Source organism: Capra hircus, chromosome 3, assembly GCF_001704415.2.
Source record: "Capra hircus breed San Clemente chromosome 3, ASM170441v1, whole genome shotgun sequence".
NCBI lineage: Eukaryota > Metazoa > Chordata > Mammalia > Artiodactyla > Bovidae > Capra > Capra hircus.
The window spans coordinates 87579343-87602151 of record NC_030810.1 but is presented as its reverse complement, the minus strand read 5'-3'; the positions used below and the strand labels follow the sequence as shown (position 1 = coordinate 87602151).

The following is a 22809-nucleotide window of genomic DNA, read 5'->3' as shown; positions in this document are numbered from 1 at the left end:
ATGGACAAATTGGATTCCTGGACATGGAAAGGAACTCTACATTTAGTACCTGAGCCTGAAAGTCAGGAGCCAGGAGACTCAAGGGCTGCAAGAAGTGGGCAGATGAGCAGAGCAAGCACCAGTGTCTATCAATGGAGCCAAAATCAAAGAGCAAGCCCTGTGTGGGGCCCAGGCCCAGCCTGGGTGGGCTCTGCAGTAAAGCCTGTCCTGAGCATGCCCTGAGCAAGGTTATGACAGGGTTAAGGGCAGAGAAAGGAGGGCAGGACCCCAGGACTCCAGAAACCAGTCTCCTTGGAGGCTTCTGAGAGGCAGAGGATACAATATACTTTTCATCTTATATTTTGCACTTTCCTAGACTAAGAATTCGGAGAAGAAAATGGCAACCCACTCCAGTATCCTTGTAAGATCAGGGCGAGGTCAGGATGTAAGGTCAGGGCGAGGTCAGGATGAGAGGTCAGGGCAAGGTCAGGCACGTCGCAACATGTCCCAGCAGAGGGCGCTGCAGACCAGCCCCGGAGATGGCCCGGCAACCAAGCCGACCAATCAGGAGCCGACACAAAGCCCTCGCCGTCCAATCAGGAGCTGACACGGAGCCCTTGGACACCAATCACCGCTGAGCCCGCGTTTTCTTCCTTATATGGGAGGCCCCGCCCGGGCTATAAAACCCTTCCCCACCCTCACAGACTCCGCAGACTCCTTCCCCCGCCCCGCAGACTCCCCTGTAGACTCCCTTTGCTTCGCAGACCCCCCTCGCTCCCTTGCTTACCCGCCCCTGGGAGTTCTGCCCGAGAGCGACCGCCCAGTAAAAGGCCCTGAACAACGGTCCATAGGGGTGGTTCCTTCTTCCCGCGGCGTTTCTTTCAATCCTTGCCTGGAGAATCCCAGGGACGGGTGCCTGGTGGGCCGCCGTCTATGGGGTCGCACAGAGTCGGACATGACTGACATGACTTAGCAGCAGCAGCAGACTAAGAATTTAGGTGAGGAAGGGCCACAGGGCTAGCATTTAAGGAATACTCCAGTCCCTGGTTCAGACGCAGAATCAGGGCTTCACCAGCCCGTCCCTGAAGCAGACTTTCTCACCATACGTGGTGACCTGGTGGCGTTGACTATTTGACACTCGACAAAAGGGACAAAAGGGCTCAGCTCACAAGGCCTCCTGCCTCCAACCCAGAAACCCATTTCAGCCACACCCTCCTCATCACCTAGAGCCCACTGAGCTGCCTCGAACCCTTCATGCAAATGGACCCTGTATCCACTTTCTCCAAAAAAATTGCCCCAGAGGGGAGGAGGGATTCCAGTCACATCCCTCTCTTACCCGGACGCAGCCCGGCCCTGACCCCTCCGCACATCCCCCGGCACGGCAGGAGCACACAGCCGCTTGACCCTTGTTCATGCTTTTATTCTGCAACCAGCAGTCAGTGCGCACAGCCACCAGCATCACAACGCCTGCGCGAGCCTTGGGCAGGGTCCAGATGGGAGGTGCTGAGGGGGACTGGGGTTGTACACCAGATGGAGGCCAGTGGTGTGACACCCAGACAAACTGCTCTGAACTTCGGCCAACTGTCAGCCTCTAGAGAAGATGCCATATTTATAATAGATGTGGGGCACACACAGCCTGGCCATGGTCCTGGGTCGTGGTCTCCTCCTGTGCCCAAAATCAGTGGCCCGCCGGCTAGCCCCCATCTCTCCTCCAGCTGAGCAGAGGCCAGAGGCTTCCTCGAGGTCACACACAGACCTGCTCTTGACCCTTGGAAGGGGGCTGTTGGAGGGAACTCACTCATGGCCTCATGAACCACCACTGTCTGCATTTCACAGGGAGACAGCAGGATCCAGGGCTTCACTGTGAACTGGTAACGTGCTGGGAGGGGCATGGGAGGCCTGCAGTTCTGACCCAGCGAGCTGGCCGCAGGCTGAACCCACAGCAGCCGTGGGAGGCCAACTGACCTCTTGGGGCCCCATACTTTGCACGAGCTCACTGATGCAGGCAGAAGTGCACCTGCCCGAGGGGAGCGGCAGGGCCCAGGGAGGACGGTTCACCTGTGATGGAGGAAGGGCCGGGCAGGGAGAAACACAAGGAAGGAGTATGTCCCTGTTACTCACCGCCCCTGAGGCGGCCTGAGCAGTGCACCCGGGCTTCCTCCAGGATCACAGCCACCTGCCAGGACCCCACAGCCGGCCGGGCAGACCGTAAAACCCTGTGACGTGTGTTTGCGTCGGTGCACATATGTGGGCAGGGGAGCAAGGGCGTAGGTCAGCAGTGCAGGGAGTGGGACAGCAGAGGTGATGCGGGGCTGGGCCTTTCAGCAGAAATAAAAGCCCAAGGGAGACCACCACAGGCTGTGCTCAGAAAGAGGCCCGGGACCCCTGGTGGGTGTCCTGAGACCAGACACTCCTAAAAGTTGATGTTCTTCAAGTTGGTGGAGCAACGGTACCTGCCGTCCAGGCCACGGGAACATAGCAGGTTGGGCAGGCAGGGGCAGGCATGGTGCTGCCGTTTTCTGAAGAAGGGGACCTGGGGAGAGAGAGGAGAGTAGATGTCACCTTCACCAAAGGGAGGCAGGCCCCTGGGGGGAGCCTCTGGCCGGCCCAGCCCTGGCTGAAATGTCTCATCACCTGCACCCCAGCACCACAATAATGGCTTTTATAGAGGAGGAAACTGAGGCACAGAGAGGTTAAGTATCATGCCAAGGTCACACAGCCAGTTTGTGGAGGAGCCAGGGTTTGACCTCAGGCAGTCTAGCTCTGACACTGATCAGCCACTATGCAATATGGCCCACCCGCCTATCCCCCAAACTCCACGAGCCCCCACACCACCCACTGGGGTCCCTCCGCTGACCCAGCACACCCACTTTCACAAATTCACACCCACACCGGTGATTGAATATCACTTGTAGCTCAGCCATTACACTCTCCACCCTGTGTGGGTGTCGAGGAGGTGGCTGCACAGGACAGGGTCCCTGCTGGGTGACTCACACCCACAGGAAGGCTGAGCCACTGAGGGTTCCTCAAGGAGGGTGAGTAGGAGGGGTTAGGAGTATAGATAAGTCACACAGCCTGGGCTCAAATTAGGTCTGCCAATTCCCAGCTGTGTGACAACTGGCAAGTTATTTAGCCTCTCTGTGCTTCAATTTATTATCCATAAAAGGAGTTAATAATAGTGGCTACCACATATGGTTGTAAATAGGTTTTCATGATAAAGAGGTTTAAATGTGCAAAAACATCACTTAGGATGAAGGTTGGCACGTGGTAAGCACTCGGTGTATTGCCTCTGCTGCCTGCTTTGGGAATACCCCAAGGCTACAGGGACTCTGCTCTGTCTCCCTCCCCAGCTCAGCCTCCTCACGCCTAGGAGGGCTGCCAGGGAGGATCATGGTTGGAGGATGCTCCTGGGTGCAGGCATGCTCCCCAGAGGGGCTTGCAGGACATCTTGGCCACAGAAAGCCCAGGGAAGGGGGCGCAAGCCCACAGGTGCTGCCACAGCCACCTGACAGAAAAAAAGGCCGTGGGGTCATTCTGTGGTCTCTGGGCTGGGGGCTTCTCAGGAAGCAGAGTGGGTGCTGGATGCCTAGGGCACAGAGGAGTGAGTCTCCTTAAAGTGTGTGCCCTGGGGGCCTGGCCAACCTCACCCTGCACGCCCCCTCATACTCAGGCTCTGGGTGGGAGCCCACTTTACAGTCTTACTGCGTTGTGTTCTTGAGGGGAGACTGTGTGTGTGCGTGCTCAGTCACTCAGTCGTGTCCAGCACTTTGCCACCCCATGGCTTGTAGCCTGCCATTCTCCTTTGTCCACGGGATTTTCCAGGCAAGAATACTGGAGTGGATTGCCATTCCCTTCTCCAGAAGATCTTCCCAACCCAGGGATCAAACCTGTATCTCCTTCGTCTCCTGCATTGCAGACGGATTCTTTACCACTGAGCTACCTAGGAAGTCCAGAGGGAAGAACCCTGTGCAGTAAAGGGCGTTCAGGAGACTCTCAGAATCCGAATTTATCAGGTCAGAAACTTTAGGGGTGTCAGTCTACTCCCCTCTCTGTATGCATGAGGTAACTGAGACCCAGGACCTTCAGCAAATGAGGAACAGCCTCCAGGTCTAACAGGCTGTGTGATTAGGACCCCACTGTACCCCAACCACCCCCAAAGTAAGGAGGTGGCAAGAAATCCCTAGATTGGAGTCGGAACACTGGTCCAGCGCCTCGTGCCTTGAGCCAATGTGAGCAGTACCTTGTGGCTGCCGGGGTGGCACTCCTCTCCTGCCCGCCCCAGCGGGGTGCACACCCGCAGCCCACGCAGCCACAGGCTGACCGCACAGCAGGTGCCCGCCCTGCACTGGATATCCCGCTCGCAGGCCTGCAGGGGGAAGACAAAGGGCCGTTAGTGCCCGTGAGCACCACCCCAGAGAAACCAGACGGGAAAGTACATCCAAAAACCCTTCAGAGGGGTGCTGGGAGCGGTACCCAGGCCCCAGCCCCCGGGACACCCGAGGCCACCCCTGCCCCTGCCGAGGCAGGAAACTCAGGGCTCAGCATGGCAGCAGACTTGGATCTGAGAGCCCTCTGAGCTCCTCTGCAGCCGCTCGGCGGGGAGGCTCTCCTCTGACAAGGCCGGAGCTTAGGAGACAGAGCTTTTCTAGCACCAGGGGATGCTCAGTGGATGCTAATGAGACTGAGTTAGCTCGAATTCTTCAAGGGGGAGGGTCCCAATGGCCTGCACCCCAGGGTGGTCCGTGTCAAGTTTCTGTGGACAGGGACCCTCCAGCCCTCACCCAGCAGTACTCGGGGCTGGTGCCTTTCCTCCCCACCACGGCCCCCTCAGTCCTCCCTGGAAACCCAGTCTCATCTCAGGGGCCAGCACCCCCCGATAGGTATTTCCCCCCAGGGCGTCTCTGCTGGCCTGCCTGGCCCCTATGTGACAATTGGCAAGTTATTTAGCCTCTCTGTGCCTCAGTTTACTACCAGTAGAATGTGTTAATAATAGTAACTCCTCTAGCATGGACTCCTCTGGGTTGGGCTCCCAGAGCAGGGGCTGTGTGGCCCTGCCTGGTTTCTGAAAGGTGCCATCTAAGTGTGTTTTCATAGCTCAGTTGTGTCTGACTCTTTGCATCCCCATGGACTGTAGACTGCCAGGCTCTTCTGTCCATGGAATTCTCCAGGCAAGAGTACTGGAGTCGGTTGGCTTTCCCATCTCCAGGGGATCTTTCCAACCCAGGGACTGAACCCGGGTCTCCCGAATTGCAGGCAGATTCTTTACCATCTGAGCCACCAGGGAAGACCCACACAAACCTGCTTTAAGCAAAAGCCTACATTAAGGAAAACAGAACTAAACTTCTCCAGACTCAGGAGAAGCCACCTTGTTGAAGCGCCCCACCTTCCCGTTTCAGAGATCTGTGGCTCCTCTGAGCTGAAGCTGGGAGCTGGGTTTGGGGTGGCCCTTTTCCACTGGGCTTCCCTTGTTGCTCAGCTGGTAAAGAATCCGCCTGCAATGGGGAGACCTGGGTTCAATCCCTGAGCTGGGAAGATTCCCCCTGGAGAAGAGAAAGGCTACCCACTCCAGTATTCTGGCCTGGAGAATTCCATGGACCGTATAGTCCATGGAGTCGCAAAGAGTCGGACACGACTGAGCAGCTTTCCCTTCACTTCTTCTCTACTGGGCCGTGGAGTGCCCTCTGGCTGCCTTGTGGGGCACTGCAGTAAAGTGGGGCGTGCTGGGGCTGCTCGACACTCCGAGGAGGTGCAGGGGGCAGTCATCTGGTCTCCAACCTAGTCAGCCGGTCCCTGAAAGCTCAGGGTCAGCGCTGAGTGGACTCCACCTGACTCTTCTGCCACAGAGGTGTGGCATCACTGTCCCGCCTGGGAGGAGGGCCCCTCCAGGACTGAATTGGGACAGTCGCGGTCTAGGGAGCAGGGCACTGCGGGGATGGTAGAGCCCAGCCTCTTTCTGAGAGAGACGGGGCAGCAGCAGGGCTCGGAGTGTGGAGGGAGCAGCTCTAACCACTCTGACTACTCGCAGTCGGGTCTGCTCTGTGTGGCCCTCTTCTCTGTTTTCCCAAGGGTCAACTTGGAGGCTCTTCTAGGAAGACATTTTCCCATCTCTAAGCCCTCCCTCCTGCCAGACCTGCTTCTGGGCCAGACTCAGGGTCAGCCTGCTGCCTGGTGGGGTAACCAGGGCTTCTACCCTCTGCTCTCACCCTCCCAACCTTCAAGCTGCACGAGAGGAGGGCAGCCTTCTGTAGTTCACATTCATTAGGTGCAATTCTGTCCTGACAGTTGTATTTATGGTTTGGGTCCCAAAAGCATTGGCTTGCCTTTGATGTTTGTTCTGCTTTGAAACTCAGTCTTTTTCCTCTAAAAGGGAGAAGAAAGAGACTTCGCTTTCTGTGAACATTACAGTTAATCCAGTTCCAGGAATGGTTTGGCCTTCTCTACATTTCCATTTTCTGTGTAAAAAGCTGGAGGAAGTTGAAACAAAAGTGAATGTCTCTTTTTTATTGTTCTAGTGGCTTTTTATCTAGAAACCTCCCAGGTCAGTCATTACTTTCTGTTTTTATAAGAATGGTCCCATCACCATCACACAACCTGTGCCCATGAAAGGGTGGGTCCAGGGGAAGTCAAACTTCTGAGGGAGAACCACTGTTGGGGTGTCTTGAATACTACAATGTGCCTGCACCCACAGTGGGGCTGGATTTCTGCTTGTTATCCAACACTTGTTTCTGGGTCACTTAGCCAATTGTTGGCGTCACCTTTATTCCTATCAACTGGGCACAGAGTTAAAACATATAAACTGCACGGGGAAAGAAAGAGTTTCAAAATCGACTTTCTTAACAGTAGAGAAAGCAGAGGTTAAACATACCCAACAGAAGTTAAATAAGGTCACAGCCTTTAATTACGTCAACTTGCTATGTAAATTACACTTGACATGTGAACCAAACCATGCATGAAAACTAAAATTTACACCAAAGATAAATTAGTGCTAATCCACTTTATAAAAGATTCTTTATTACTCAAAAATCTTCTTTTGACCAAAGGTCCAAACTTCAGAATTTGCAATGCTCTCCTCATTTATTGAAAGCAAAATTTGATTTACACAGTTTCTCTGAAGCAGATCCCCTTTATCGAGGTCTAACTAACGAGAAAACCCTGTGAGATGCCTCTCAGAAGTGTGGTCTGGAACTGGCTCCCATGCCCTTGGTTTGCCTCCTGTGTGGTTCCTGGGTCCTGTCCCATGCAGACCCTGACATCCTCCCAAAACCCAGGGCAGAGAGAATGTTGGACGACTTACCCCGGTGATCACGGCACAGTCAGACGCAGTCACCAAGAGGAGTATCACTGAGACTCGCGCGGCGCCTCTCATGGTCACTTGGGGTGGAGGCAACCACTGCCAGCTCCGTTGCCTCTGCTCCGCCTCAAACCTGCCAGCTCGGAAGGCCAGGCTCTCCTCTGAGATTTATAGCATCCGATCCAGGCTGCCTGTGGATGCTTTGTCTCCACTCTTGCCCATGACACTGTTATTCAGATGATCTCAGAGATGGAGATGAGACCTGAATCCCAAATGACATTGAATCACCATCGAAACCAATAAAGATGAACCATCGGCGGCAGTGACAGTCGCTCTGACTCTCAGGACGCAACGATCCAGTCAGCTCCATGCATCGCACCCCACATTCCTGTCGCCTCTGGGGTGTCCTTCTGGTCTGCTTGGGGCCAGGGGAAGGCTTTGGTAATAAATCAAGGGATTAGCAACATCACCACTCACTCCTCCCTGCACCAAACCCAGGATCACCAGCTCCTTCACACTCAAGCCAACAAGAATGATCTGGGCTCTTCCTGCTGGCTCAGCACTCCTGTCGGAGTGAGGGGCTGAGACGACATAGTGAGAAGGCAGTGTCCTTGGTCCCCTAGAACAGGGGTCCCCAATCTCCAGGATCTAATGCTTGATGATCTGAGGTGGGGTTGATGTAATAATGATAGAAATAAAGTGCACAGTAAGTGTAATGTACTTGAAATCATCCCCAAACTATCCCCCCAACCTGGTCCGGGTCCATGGAAAAACTATCTTCCATGAAACTGGTCTCTGGTGCCAAAAAGGTTGGGGACTGCTTTCCTAGAAGGTAAAATTCCAATAGGGAGACGTAAAACAGTGAGAAAACAAAGCCAGGCTTGTGGGGTTGATGTTCCTGAGAAGTTCATAAGGAACTGACCTCTAAGAGGCTCTGGACAAACACCAAGTGTCACTTGGCTCAGGAACCAGAGGGCAGAGGATGAGCCAGTTGACAGGTCCCTGGGGAAAAGCGTGCTTGAGCTGGGTTTCAGCTAAAGGTACCAGGAGCCATGTGCCTTCCTGTTCTATGGGTTGAGCTTGACCTTATCCAGGGGCTAACAAACATGGTGGGCTTGGACACCAGTCTTGGGGAAGGTGAATCTGGGCACAGCCCCTCCTACCAACTGATGGACCTTTTATCAGACAATCCCCACAGTGATAAAAGTCCCTTCTCTCTACAGTGATAAAAGCCACTATTGCCCAAGAAATGTCCTCAGTTCAGTTCAGTCGCTCAGTCGCGTCCAACTCTTTGCAACCCCACAAACCGCAGCACACCAGGCTTCCCTGTCCATCATCAGCTCCTGGAGTCCACCCAAACCCATGTCCGTTGAGTCGGTGATGCTATCCAATCATCTCATCCTCTGTTGTCCCCTTCTCCTTCTGCCCTCAATCTTTCCCAGCATCAGGATCTTTTCAAATGAGTCAGCTCTACATCCTGCAATATGTTAATAGGTGTTGCTACTGTTATTGCTAAGTTGCTTCAGTCGTGTCTGACTCTGTGCGACCCCATAGACAGCAGCCCACCAGGCTCCCCCGTCCCTGGGATTCTCCAGGCAAGAACACTGGAGTGGGTTGCCATTTCCTTCCAATGCATGACAGTGAAAAGTGGAAGAGAAGTCACTCAGTTGTGTCCGACTCTTAGCGACCCCATGGACTGCAGCCTACCAGGCTCCTCCGTCCATGGGATTTTCCAGGCAAGAGTACTGGAGTGGGGTGCCATTGCCTTCTACATGCACACAAATACATACATATGAGATTTCCACAGTCGAAGCTTTGGGAAACTGATTACACAGTTCCACCAGCTGTTTTTCTTTTTTACCACAGGACTTTCCAGGGCCTTTTATATACTAGTAAGCACTTGAAACATCAAGCAGGGAAGTGCAATTTGTAATTATTTCCTGAACAGATTAATCCATCCAGCACTCTTTTCTTAGAGTGTCTCAAGGGACTGTGACTCGCAGGTAGACACCTTTACCAGCGTCTATGAGTGAGAGAGCGGGGAAGAGAAAAGCAGCTCAGCTTCACAACCATGAGCAGAGTGAGAATCGCAATCTAGCCTCAGTCTTCTCATCTGTAGCATGAGGGTGAGAATAGCACTTACACCATGGGCTTTTGTGAGTATTTGTCCATGTATTTGTGTATTCATTGACTATATAGTTAGTCACAACTACTGTATTGAAGGGCTCAGACAGTAAAGAGCCTGCCTGCAATGTGGGAGACCCAAGTCTGATCCCTGGAGAAGGAAATGGCAACCCACTCCAGTATTCTTGCCTGTAAAATGCTATGGATGGTGGAGCCTCGGGGGCAATAGTCCATGGGGTCGCAAAGAGTAAGACATGACTGAATGACTTCACTTTCACTTTCTTTTCACTATATTGAAGACACTATTTTTGGTGCTGGAAATAGACCAGTGAGCAAAGCAAGATCCTTGCCCTCATGTGGGGCAGACAGATAATAGACAAATAAGCAAATAGATTTATAGTGAAATGGCTAGGGGTGCCGAATGCTATTAAAAAGGAAGACAGGGGGACTCCTCTGGTGGTCCAGTGGCTAAGACTCTATTCTCTCAATGCTGGGGTCCTGGGTTTGATCCCTGGTTGGGGAACTAGATGCCACAACTAAGACCATATGCAGCCAAATAAATAAATAAAAATAAATATTTAAAATAAAAAGGAAGACAGAGAGGACAGCAGAGCATGACAAGGTATGGTGCTTTAGATGGGGTGAGGGTCTCTCTGAGAAGACACTTAAGGACCCTGATGAAGTGGAAGAATGCACTGGGCAGAGCCTGGGGGGAGGAAGTGGTGCAGAGGCCCTGTGGTAGGGCCTTCTTGGCCAGTTCCAGGAGCAATGAGGAGGGTGGAGAACAGGGGAAGGGGGAGGGAAGGATGCTGTTGGAGGAGGAGCGGGGGCCACACCCTACCAACCTCGCAGGGCATGGTGGAGGCTGACAGCAAGGACCCTTGGAGTGTTTGGAGCAGAGGAGGAACAGGATGTGATTTACACTTTGAAGGATCTCTCTGGTGGTTTGTGGAGAATTAAGTGAGATGCTGCTGCTGAAGTGCTCAGCATGATGCCTAGCACACAGCAGCTTTTGCAACTATTGCCATTTTCTATCATTAAAAAGATGGGTCTATGGGGAGAAGGGATGGTTAGGGAGTTTGGGATGGACATGTACACACTGCTCTATTTTAAATGGATAACCAACAGGGACCTACTGTACACCACAGGGAATTCTGTTCAGTGTCAATCCCCTGTCCTGGACAGGAAGGGAGTTTGTACGAGAATGGATAGATGTGTATGTATGGCTGGATCCCTGCACTGTTCACCTGAAACTACCACAACATTTTTAATCAGCTACACTACAATACAAAAGCTAAAAAAAAAAATTAGATGGGCCTGAATGGGGGACAAGAGGGAAGGATTGGGAGTTGGGGATTATCAGAGGCAAACTTTTATATGTAAAATGGATACACAACAAGGTCAGACTGTATAGCATGGGGAACTTGTATTCAATATCCTGTAATAAACCATAATGGAAAAGAATATTGTATAACTGAATCACTTTGCTGGACAGCAGAAATTAACACAACATTGTTAATCAACTATACTTCAATTAAATTTTTAAAACTGATGAGCCTGTCTGCATTCATGTAAAATTCTCCTTCCAGGTGAGAATCAAAATAATATGGTTATGGCCCATCTGTACACTATGGCACTGAGCCAGACACACCACAGGAGAACCAAGAGACCACCACCTGTCAGTAACTTACAGAGGGAGAAGGCGGCATTGTGCCGGGTGCTGGGAGGGGCACAGAGGCAGGCCGGCCTGTGTGCTTCAGGGGCCCTACACAGACCGCCAGTCTCACACAGGTCACTTTGCAAGAGACAATGTTAGCTAACAGCGATCTCAGGCTAGCACTCACCGTCTGCCCTCATCCCCCACTCTCACCTCCTCCCTCACTCTCCACAACACGCAAAACTAATTATCGCACACAATTGCGTGAAGAATGGTAGTGAGCAATGCTGCTGCAAACGGGACCAATAACAGCAATTGGAAAGCACTTTATTCCTCTTGGATACTGGTGCTTGAGGACAAGCCAGTGAGAGGGAGGCAAGGGATCGACAGCAACCTGGTGGAAACACCAAAGGAGACTCTAGGGAGCTTTGGGGTTCTTGACCCAATAACTCCCGTCAGCAGAGGTTCACGCAGAGCCTCCCGCATGTCAGGGTCAGGGTTCACGGCTGCCGGGTCAGCTTTCTTCCGGAACTGAGGGCTCTTCTGTTCCGGTGCACAGGGGGATGTCAGCAGTACCTCGCAGCACCCAGCACAATACCAACTTCTCCCTCTCTCTGCTTTAGTGCTGTGGTGCAGACGTCATCATTTTACGCGACTGTTTATTCAGCCAGGGTGTGTGTCTGTGCGGTGAGCACAGCCATCCCCTCAGGCATAGGTACACCCTGGGACAGAGCCACAGGCTCAGGAAGCCTGACTTGACTCAGTCCCCGAGGTCATTCACGCTCATACGTGGGGTAACTCGGACTCCTGGGGGTCTGAGCTCTACCTTCAGCTCTACCATGAGGCCATTGCGCTGCAAACTAGAAAGGGAGTGCATGTCCACAGGCCACACAGCTCCTGCCTGTGACATGGGTGATCACTTTATTAGTGGTTCATTAGTGGCTAATGATTAAACGAGAGCTGCCTCTTATCCACTTAAGAGAGATGTGAAGAAAGAAAGGAGCAACCAGGGGCTTCCCTGCCGTCCAGTAGTTAAGACTCTGTTCTTCACAGCAGGAGGCATGGGTTCCATCCATGGCCAGGAAACTAAGATCTCACATGCAGTGCAGTGCAGCCAAAAAAGAAAGAAAGAAACAATAAAACAATGGAAACCCACACATCCAAACCAGCAGTTCTTAACCTAGGATCACACAGCTCCCCAAATGGTTCATGAACAGAATTCAGAAGATCCATGAACTTGGGCAGAGAAAACAATTGCATCCTGTTAACACTCACTGCTAAGTGAATCGTAACATTCTTCTTCTCTAACCATAGGCCACAAACACAGAAGTATTCATCATACTTGGGTCCTTGTCACCAAGAGAAATAAGAGATCTTTTAATACCATATTGCTACCCCACATTCAAGGTAAGAGAAACCCAAGTAAGACAGTAGGTGTTGCGAGAGGGCATCAGCGGGCAGACACACTGAAACCATCTCACAGAAAATTAGCCAATCTGATCACATGGACCACAGCCTTGTCTAACTCAATGAAACTAAGCCATGCTGTGTGGGGCCACCCAAAATGGACGGGTCATGGTGGAGAGGTCTGACAGGATGTGGTCCACTGGAGAAGGGAATGGCAAACCACTTCAGTATTCTTGCCTTGAGAACCCCATGAACAGTATGAAAAGGCAAAATGATAGGATACTGAAAGAGGAACTCCCCAGATTGGTAGGTGCCCAATATGCTACTGGAGATCACTGGAGAAATAACTCCAGAAAGAATGAAGGGATGGAGCCAAAGCAAAAACAATACCTAGTTGTGGATGTGACTGGTGATAGAAGCAAGGTCTGATGCTGTAAAGAGCAATATTGCATAGGAACCTGGAATGTTAGGTCTATGAATCAAGGCAAATTGGAAGTGGTCAGACAAGAGATGGCAAGGGTGAACGTTGACATTATAGGAATCAGTGAACTAAAATGGACTGGAATGGGTGAATTTAACTCACATGACCATTATATCTACTACTGTGGGCAGGAATCCCTCAGAAGAAATAGAGTAGCCATCATGGTCGACAAAAGAGTCCTAAATGCAGTACTTGGATGCAATCTCAAAAACGCAATCTCTGTTCATTTCCAAGGCAAACCATTCAATATTACAGTAACCCAAGTCTATGCCCCAACCAGTAACGCTGAAGAAGCTGAAGTTGAATGGTTCTATGAAGACCTACAAGACCTTTTAGAACTAACACCCAAAAAGATGTCCTTTTCATTACAGGGGACTGGAATGTAAAAGTAGGAAGTCAAGAAACAACTGGAGTAACAGGCAAATTTGGCCTTGGAGTATGGAATGAAGCAGGGCAAAGGCTAATAGAGTTTTGCCAAGAGAACGCACTGGTCATAGCAAACAACCTCTTCCAACAACACAAGAGAAGACTCTACACATGGACATCACCAGATGGTCAACACTGAAATCAGACTGATCATATTCTCTGCAGCCAAAGATGGAGAAGCTCTATACAGTCAGCAAAAACAAGACTGGGAGCTGACTGTGGCTTCGATCATGAACTCCTTATTGCCAAATTCAGAATTAAATTGAAGAAAGTAGGGAAAACCACTAGACCATTCAGATATGACCTAAATCAAATCTCTTGTGAATATACAGTGGAAGTGAGAAATAGATTTAAGGGACTAGATCTGATAGATAGAGTGCCTGATGAACTATGGATGGAGGTTCATGACATTGTGCAGGAGACAGGGATCAAGACCATCCCCATGGAAAAGAAATGCAAAAAAGCAAAATGGCTGTCTGAGGAGGCCTTACAAATAGCTTTGAAAAGAAGAGAAGTGAAATCAAAGGAGAAAAGGAAAGATATAAGCATCTGAATGCAGAGTTCCAAAGAATAGCAAGGAGAGATAAGAAAGCCTTCCTCAGCGATCAATGCAAAGAAATAGAGGAAAACAACACAATGGGAAAGACTAGAGATTTCTTCAAGAAAATTAGAGATACCAAGGGAACATTTCATGCAAAGCTGGGCTCGATAAAGGACAGAAATGGTATGGACCTAACAGAAGCAGAAGATATTAAGAAGAGGTGGCAAGAATACACAGAAGAACTGTACAAAAAAGATCTTCACAACCCGGATAATCACGACGGTGTGATCACTCACCTAGAGCCAGACATCCTGGAATGTGAAGTCAAGTGGGCCTTAGAAAGCATCACAAGAACAAAGCTAGTGGAGGTGATGGAATTCCAGTTGAGCTATTTCAAAGCCCGAAAGATGATGCTGTGAAAGTGCTGCACTCAATATATCAGCAAATTTGGAAAACTCAGCAATGGCCACAGGACTGGAAAAGGTCAGTTTTCATTCCAATCCCAAAGAAAGGCAATGCCAAAGAATGCTCAAACTACCACACAATTGCACTCATCTCACATGCTAATAAAGTAACGCTCAAAATTCTCCAAGCCAGCCTTCAGCAGTACGTGAACTGTGAACTTCCAGATATTCAAGCTGGTTTTAGAAAAAGCAGAGGAACCAGAGATCAAATTGCCAACATCTGCTGGATCATGGAAAAAGTAAGAGAGTTCCAGAAAAACATCTATTTCTGCTTTATTGACTATGCCAAAGCCTTTGACTGTGTGGATCACAATAAACTGTGGAAAATTCTGAAAGAGATGGGAATACCAGACCACCCGACCTGCCTCTTGAGAAATTTGTATGCAGGTCAGGAAGCAACAGTTAGGACTGGACATGGAACAACAGACTGGCTCCAAATAGGAAAAGGAGTGCGTCATCCTGCTTGTATATTGTTGTATATTGTCACCCTGCTTATTTAACTTATATGCAGAGTACATCATGAGAAACGCTGGGCTGGAAGAAGCACAAGCTGGAATCAAGATTGCCAGGAGAAATATCAATAACCTCAGATATGCAGACGACACCACCCTTATGGCAGAAAGTGAAGAAGAACTAAAAAGCCTCTTGATGAATGTGAAAGAGGAGAGTGAAAAAGTTGGCTTAAGTCTCAACATTCAGAAAACTAAGATCATGGCATCCAGTCCCATCACTTCATGGGAAATAGATGAGGAAACAGTGGAAATAGTGTCAGACTTTATTTTGGGGGGCTCCAAAATCACTGCATATGGTGACTGCAGCCATGAAATTAAAAGACGCTTACTCCTTGGAAGGAAAGTTATGACCAACGTAGGTAGCATATTGAAAAGCAGAGACATTACTTTGCCAACAAAGGTCCGTCTAGTCAAGGTTATGGTTTTTCCAGTGGTCATTTATGGATGTAAGAGTTTCTTTTCTGTAAAGAAAGCTGAGCACTGAAGAACTGATCTTTTGAACTGTGGTGTTGGAGAAGACTCTTGAGAGTCCCTTGGACTGCAAGGAGATCCAACCAGTCCATTCTGAAGGAGATCAGTCCTAGGTGTTCTTTGGAAGGACTGATGCTGAAGCTGAAACTCCAATACTTTGGCCACCTCATGCAAAGAGTTGACTCATTGGAAAACACCCTGATGCTGGGAGGGACTAGGGGCAGGAGGAGAAGGGGACAACAGAGGATGAGATGGCTGGATGGCATCACCGACTTGATGGACATGAGTTTGGGTAAACTCCAGGAGTTGGTGATGAACAGAAAGGCCTGGTGTGCTGCGATTCATGGGGTCACAAGGAGTCGGACAGGACTGAGTGACTGAAGTGACTGTTGCAAATAGCTCAAAAAATTTTTGTTCATCCTACATTGAAACTACGGTAGTTATTAGTCCAGGCCATGTTATTTGATCAATGGGCATGAGTTTGAGCAAACTCCAGGAGACAGGGAGGTCTGGCGTGCTGCAGTCCATGGGGTTGCAAAGAGTCAGACACGACAGAGACTGAGCAGCAGCAATGCCATTTGATACATTAATAAGAAGGACATATATCACCACATCATAAATTTGTTTTTAATATAATCATTTGTAACATTTAATTTCAGTATAATTATTTGCAATCTTATGTATTTATTTTTATACATTTTAAAGCATTACTCCAAATGAGAGTCACAGACTTCCAAGACATCCATGGTACAAAAATAGCTAAAAACTCCTGAGGAAGGGTGAGAAGACTTAGGTGGGGTATAGGGTCATAAGTTCAGGCTAGCCAAACTTAGCTAGAACATTAGGCTGGACACATCTGGGGGGAAATTGTCAAAAAGAAGCAGATCTGTAACAATCTAGAGGGGTGGTGTGTGGTGGGGGTGGGAGGGAGGTTCAAGAGGGAGGGGACATACGTATACCTATGGCTGATTCACATTGTTGTGTGGCAGAAAACAACACAACACTGTAAAGGAACTATCCTCCAATTTAAAAAAAAGGGAAAAAGTCAGAAAAAGAAAAGAAAGAAGCAGACGCAGCTAAAGCAGCCAGCCAGAGCATGCAGAGAGCTGTGTCTGGGGTCAGATCAGCAGCAGGACCTACACTGTTGGTGGCTGTTCCCACATGAAGGGGTCACACGGTGATCTGGCTTTTGCTCCGTGTCTCAGGAGACTCCATCCTGGGCCCCTGAGACTCCCTAACCCACAGAGAGCGTGTACTTTAGCTACCTCATCTTCAGAACTCAACTGGATTTTAAAAATCCAAGGACCAGGTTCCAATCCGTCCTTGCATCTTAAGTCCCCACCAAGTTACTTCCATCCCAACTATCTAAGTGGGTTGACAATGACTGATCACCAGACCTCTTTCTTCTACAACTGAAGATGCAGTTAAAGAGAAGACACAACTACAATGTATCAGAGACTATCAAGTACCTAAGAAGAAATACTCCACAACCTGGACTGATCACCCACAGTCACCCCGACACCATCCACACCACAAGCTCACTGCTCGAAGCAGCTGCCCTTGAGCTTGCCCTTGAATGTGGCCCCACTCCCTCCTTCAGCTTCCACCTGTTCCTCTTCCTCCTTGCACTGTAGGTTTCTAGAAAGTTAGGCTCCATTTCTCTCCTCCTGTCCCCTCCTCAACCCTCTCCAGCCTCTCTTTGGTTCCCACCTCACCAGTGAAACCACTTCCTCTAAGCCTCCCTTGTCCTCTAAATGCCAAATACATAGTAGAAAGTGACAAAATGTCATAAACCAACCATACTTCAATAACCTTTTTTAAATTAAAAAATCAACAACAACAACAACAAAAGCCAAATACAAAACTCCATTTTCAATCCTCGTCTCACTTGCACATTTGCAGCCTTTGACACAGGCACCTACTCTTTCCTTAAACCCCTCTCTCTTGCTTTTCACACAGTTTTCTCCGAGACCCCCACCATTTTCAGTCTCCTCTAAAGGTGCCCGAGGGCTGCACACTCACTAGCCTCTTGGTCCCTCCACAGGTTTCGTGGTCACCTAAGTGCTGATGACCCCAGACCTGTCCCCACCTGAGCCACCCTCGTCCCTGGGTATCTAGCCAATATCCTGTTGGATGTCACATATTGATACCCGGGCACCTCACTTTCACACGCCCCTGTCCTCCAGCATCCTTTGTCATCACTCTTACATCTGTACCCACTCATACAGCTCAGGGATATTAGTTGCAAATAACAGAATCCGCCTGACCAGCTTAAGCAAAAGGGAATTTAATAAAGGTTAGTGAGTAGTTCACTGAGTGGCTTGGGGTCTTGAGAAATGGCTTGAAGCTGCGTGTCTAAGAACAATGCCCAGAACCACACCATAGAGAAGACTAACAAGGACGGCATCTCCCTCAGGGCAGCTCTGCTGACATCCATACCCCACACAGGCCCTCTTTCTTCCTGCAGCTTAATTCCTACAGAATGGAATCAGCGTGGCTTGGTTACAGAGCATGAATCCAATGCCTGCCCTTCTGCAAGGACCCTGGGAAGGACCCGACTCATAACTGAACACAGAGAAGATATTCAGAGCTCTTGGGTAGCTACAAAGCATGGGCACCCACCACCCCATCCTTCCTGCTGTGCCCCTACTCCGTTAGTGGCCACAACACAGTCTGTGGCTGAGCCTAGGAGTTTCCTAGATTCCTGAATTTCCCTGCGCTCATCAGTCATGTGATCCTGTCACTCAGCCCTTCCCTGGACCTCAGACTCTCCCCTGCTTTCCCCCTTGACGACCAGGGTCTATTATCATCTTCCTGACTGGCCCCCCTCCTTTCAGGCTTACCCATCTTCCACACAACCCAGAGATCTTCTCATTTTTGGAGATTCAGAGTTCTCCAAGGAATCCTCGCCAACCTCAGGATCAAGCCCAGACTCCTAGGGCTGGCAGCCAAGGGCATGAATGACCCAGCTCTGCTCTCCTTCCAGCTTCATCTCCATCACCCCCACCCTCACACACTTCCCTCTCCAGCAACACGAAGCCATTCACAGTTCCTCCCCAGGCCAACCTGCTTCATTCCTCCCTACCTCCCACATTCTGGCCCCCTTTCTTCTCGTCTGGGTGGACAAGACCTACATTTCCATTCTCTTCCAGCCACCTACTGAGGTATGAACTTGAACAAGTTAGGACACCTCTCTGGAGCTCAGTTTTCTCTTCTGAAAGATGAGAATGATACCCTCTTCCCAGGTGCATTGTGAAAATCACGTGACATGACCGGGCAGGGTGCTGAGACGCTACTGCAGGCTGAATGGTGGCCCCCAAAAGACATGACCCCTCCCATTCCAAACTGTGGATTATTTGGGGAAAAGGTCTTTGCAAATGTAGTTAAGGATCTTGACACAAGATCACCCTGGGTTAACCAATGGGTCCTAAATCTACTGGCAAGGGTCCTTATCAGGGAGAGAAAAGGAGAAGGCCATCTGAAGATGGTGACAGAGATTAGAGCTATGTTAGCACAAGCCGACGAACGCTAGGAGCTACTAGCAGCTGGAAGTGGCAAGGAGAGGTTCTCCCTTGGAACCTCTGAGGGAGCGCAGCCTTGCCGACACCTTGAGTTTAGACTTGCGGCCTGCGAACTGTGAGAGAGCACATTTTTGTTGTTTTGAGCCACCAAGTCATGGCAACTTGTTAGGCAGCCGTAGGAAACTAGCACAGACGCCCACACAAAGGATGTCCATCTCCTCCTCCTTCCTCATCCCTTCCAGCAGGGGTTCCATCAGGGATACTACTGGACTGGGGACCCCCACAGCTAGGTTCTGGCACATCAAAACACCCCATCTCCTCTACAAGCAATCACCACAGAGATGGCCTCTCTGAAGGACAAGTTTGAATGCAGACATTGCTCCACTCTCATCTCTGGATGGGAACAGGCTTCCAGATGGAAGCCTGGACCCAGATGGTCCAGAGCAAGTGAACCCAGGGGACCAGAGAAAAGCAGCTGGTCCGCCAGCCTCATAGCTCAGGGGCCGGGCAGGATGACTAGCTCTCATTTATCTTGGTTTCTTAAAGATGCCTCAGGGACTTACAGCTTATGTTTATTTGTTTATTTCTAACCTCTTCTAGGAAAAAGGAACATTTTTTTCCCTCCTTTAGAAATCTGAGGGCCCAGTGACATCTGATTATTTTGACTAAACTCCTCCATCACAATTCCTAATGGTCTACATAGGAGCTTAAATTCCCAGGTATGGACCTCCCTGGTGGTCCAATGGTTAAGAATCCACCTTGCATGGCACTCAATCCCTGGTCTGGGAACTAAGATCCCGCATGCCACAGGACAACTAAGCCCTCAGACTGCAACCACTGAGCCAGCGAGCCACAGCTGAAGAGAAACCTGTGTGCCACAGCAAAGATCTCGCGTGCCGCAACTAAGACCCAATGCAGCCACATAAACAAATATTCAAAAAACAAAAAAACAAAGTCCTAGATGTTGTAAGAACACTGACATCACTGTCCAGAGATGCACTAGGCCAGGGCTGGCTGAGAGTGTCCAGGAGAAGCCAACCATAGAAGAGAGAGGCCTTTTTTCTACGCTCGCCAGCATCCACAGCAGGTACCATTTGGCATTTTCATCCTCAAGTCTGAGTCCCAAGACAACCTAGTCTCTCCCTACCTCTTCATTCCACAGAGAATGAGCTCAGCCCGGAAGGTTGCAGAATCTCCTGAAGCTACACCGGGCTAGACAGCGGCAGAGCCCAAACTCTCCACCCAGCTATGGCAGAGGAAGAAGAGAAGCAAGCAGAGCATGGAGAAGCCCAGTTTCAAATCCTGTCTCTGTGGCTTACGTCAGCAGTGATTCCCTCCCCCCGCCCCTCCTGCTTTCAAGAGGACTGAAGGGCGAGGGAGCGCTAACATGCTTGCCAACCGCGACATCTTTCCCGTAAGTGGGCCAACCACGATATCTTTCCTGCCACCCGTGATACCTTTCCCATAAGTGGGATATCTGTCCTTGGCCCAGAAAGAGCCCCCACCATGTAGGTCTAACATGGAAAACCATAGTAATGCAACTATCTTCTCAGGTCTTCACGGTGGGGCTCTTGTTAAAGAAAACTCACGTTGATTTGGCAGACCCTGGAAAGCAGGCAGCCGGGCGGGTCCATCCTAAGCAGCGTTTGTTTGTACCTCCTCAGTGCTTGGCCAATGTCAGACACGGGATGGGGTGCACTAGGAACTGCCAGGCTGGCAGATAGGCTAGTAAGGACTGAAGAAGGGGCACAGTAGATATCAGTAAACTCCCCGGTCTCCCCCCAGCCCACACATTATTCCATCCCATCCTCCTCCCCTTTTCCCTCTGGGGCTCTCCCACTCACCCCCAAAGCCAGGCTTTTTATTCCAGTCCAGTCCAGCTCCTTCCTTGCTCCATGCAGGTTTGTATATGAGGGGCTCTGGGACACAGGAGGGACAGGACAGCCTGGGATCTTGAGCCCAGAGACATGCTCCACAGTCCAGACCAAACTTTTCCCATAAGGCCCAGCCCAGGAAAAAAGGAGAAAGAGCCTTGGGGGAGGGGGGGCTTCTCTCTCTGGCTGTGTTCCCAAACAGTGGGAATGCAAGTGTTAAGTTTGGGGGTTAGATGATTGGCAGGACAATTTCCTATCCCACCTGTCTCGCAGCCGGCGGGTCCCACCCAGAAGCACAGCTTCCTGATCACCTGTCTCCCCAGCCCATGAGTGGTCCCCCCTCCCACCATCCTGTCACCCATCAGCTTCTAGACCCTCTAGCCCTAGACAGCAGTCCCAGAACCACACTGGCTCCCTACTTCATCAGTTGCAGCCAGAGTGGGTGGGCAGGCTGTTTTCGGGCAGGTCTTGAAACGGCAACGAAACGTGAGGAAGAGGTTTCAGATTCTTAGCCTGGAAAAGCAGGCAGGATGGCCACCTTCTACTGCAGTGATCCACTACCGAGCCGTCTACAGCAGCATCTGATTGAATTCTTACAACAGTCCTGAGGAGATATAAGTGCCCATTTCACAGCTGAGAAAGTGGAAGCTCAGTAATTACCCAAGTCAAACAGATCGTAAGTCACAAGGCTGGAATCTGACCCCAAATCTGACTTTAAATGCCTGCTCGCCAACACCATGCTACCCCGCCTCTTACCTAGGGGAAAGGATGATAGAAGGAGGGTGGCTGAAACTTCTTCTGCATTACTTCAGAGGATGAAAGTGGGAGGAAAGTATGGAAGTTACCGGGAGGACGAGGAAGACGATTCCAGCAGGAAAAGAGCCCTTCAGGCTCCTCGGTCCATGGGATTCTCCAGGCAAGAATAGTGGAGTGGGTTGCCATGCCCTCATCCAGGGGATCTTCCCAACCCAGGGATCAAACCCAGTTCTCCCACATTGCAAGCAGATTCTTCACCAGCTGAGCCACCAACGAACACCCCTCTACAAAATAAGGATTTGCAGATGCTGTGCCTTAGGGACTGTGCTGGGGAAGAGGAAGCCTCCCATGACTAGTGAGATCCAACCAAGGGTCCCCTACCCTGTCCAAGAGAGCAGCTATTCTCAGCTGTCATATTCTGGGGTTCCACATGAGTTCACTTAATCAAAGGACTTGTGCTTTGACTTGTTAAAAGACCACTGGGTGACTGGGTCTTGAATGTTCCCTCCAAGCCCTAGAGGCAGTTTTAGAAAGGAAAGCTCAGTCCCCCAGGACGCCTGCTAAAGTGGAGCCCCTCATCTGAGTGTCATTACTGAGGCCTCCTATACCAGGACACACTCCGAGCCCTCTGCCTGTCTAGTCATGAGGTCACATCAAAAAGAAGCATGGGGTTAGTATGTACTCTTGCCCGGATATTTCCCATAAATTTCTGGACATTCCTAGTATCTGGGATGGGTTTCTTCTTCCCATAAAAGGATCCCCCAGGCACCAGAAATTTCTCTGGTTCATTAGCTGGTTGGTTCTCCTATAAACGTCAAAGCCACTCCTCTATGGAAGCTTAACTGTGTCTTTGAAGTGGCAGCGGCCATAAACAGCCCTGGTGCTGCCTCGCTAAGGGCAGGGCATGGAGGTCTGGGAGACAGCGGGGTGACTCCGGCCTGCCTGCACTCTAATTACTCCCAGTTAAGCAGGAAGATGGCCCAGAGCTGGCAGACAAGCAGGGCAACTGCTGAAAGCCAGAGGCCTAGAAACAGGGAAACCTGTGGTGGGCTAGACCCCCTTTCCTGGGCAGTTGGGGAGAGTTCCTCCGCTTTCTGCAGGTCATAGCAGGGTTCTCAGAAGAGGGAAATTCAGGGGTAAATACTCCCAGCCAGTTCCCATCTGGTCCAGTCCACACAAGTGCCTTCCTAGGCAGAGATGGAGCCTGAGCCAAAGAAAACTCAGGGTCAGGAGGAGGGTACGTAGAGAGTCCCTGAGGGATCTCCCTAACTCTGCCTCTGAGTTCTCAGTGGGGTGTGGGGGTCT

At 50.4% G+C, this 22809-nt stretch overlaps 1 protein-coding gene across 1 annotated transcript; it reads right to left on the bottom strand.

Moving 5' to 3' along the window:
* On the bottom strand, positions 1381-7925 carry PROK1 (prokineticin 1). Its single transcript, XM_018045896.1, has 3 exons — positions 7274-7925; positions 4220-4345; positions 1381-2512 (listed from the first exon to the last, which is right to left on the bottom strand). Exons 1-3 carry the CDS (start codon positions 7343-7345, stop codon positions 2393-2395), a joined length of 318 nt encoding a protein of 105 aa, XP_017901385.1. The 5' UTR covers positions 7346-7925; the 3' UTR covers positions 1381-2392.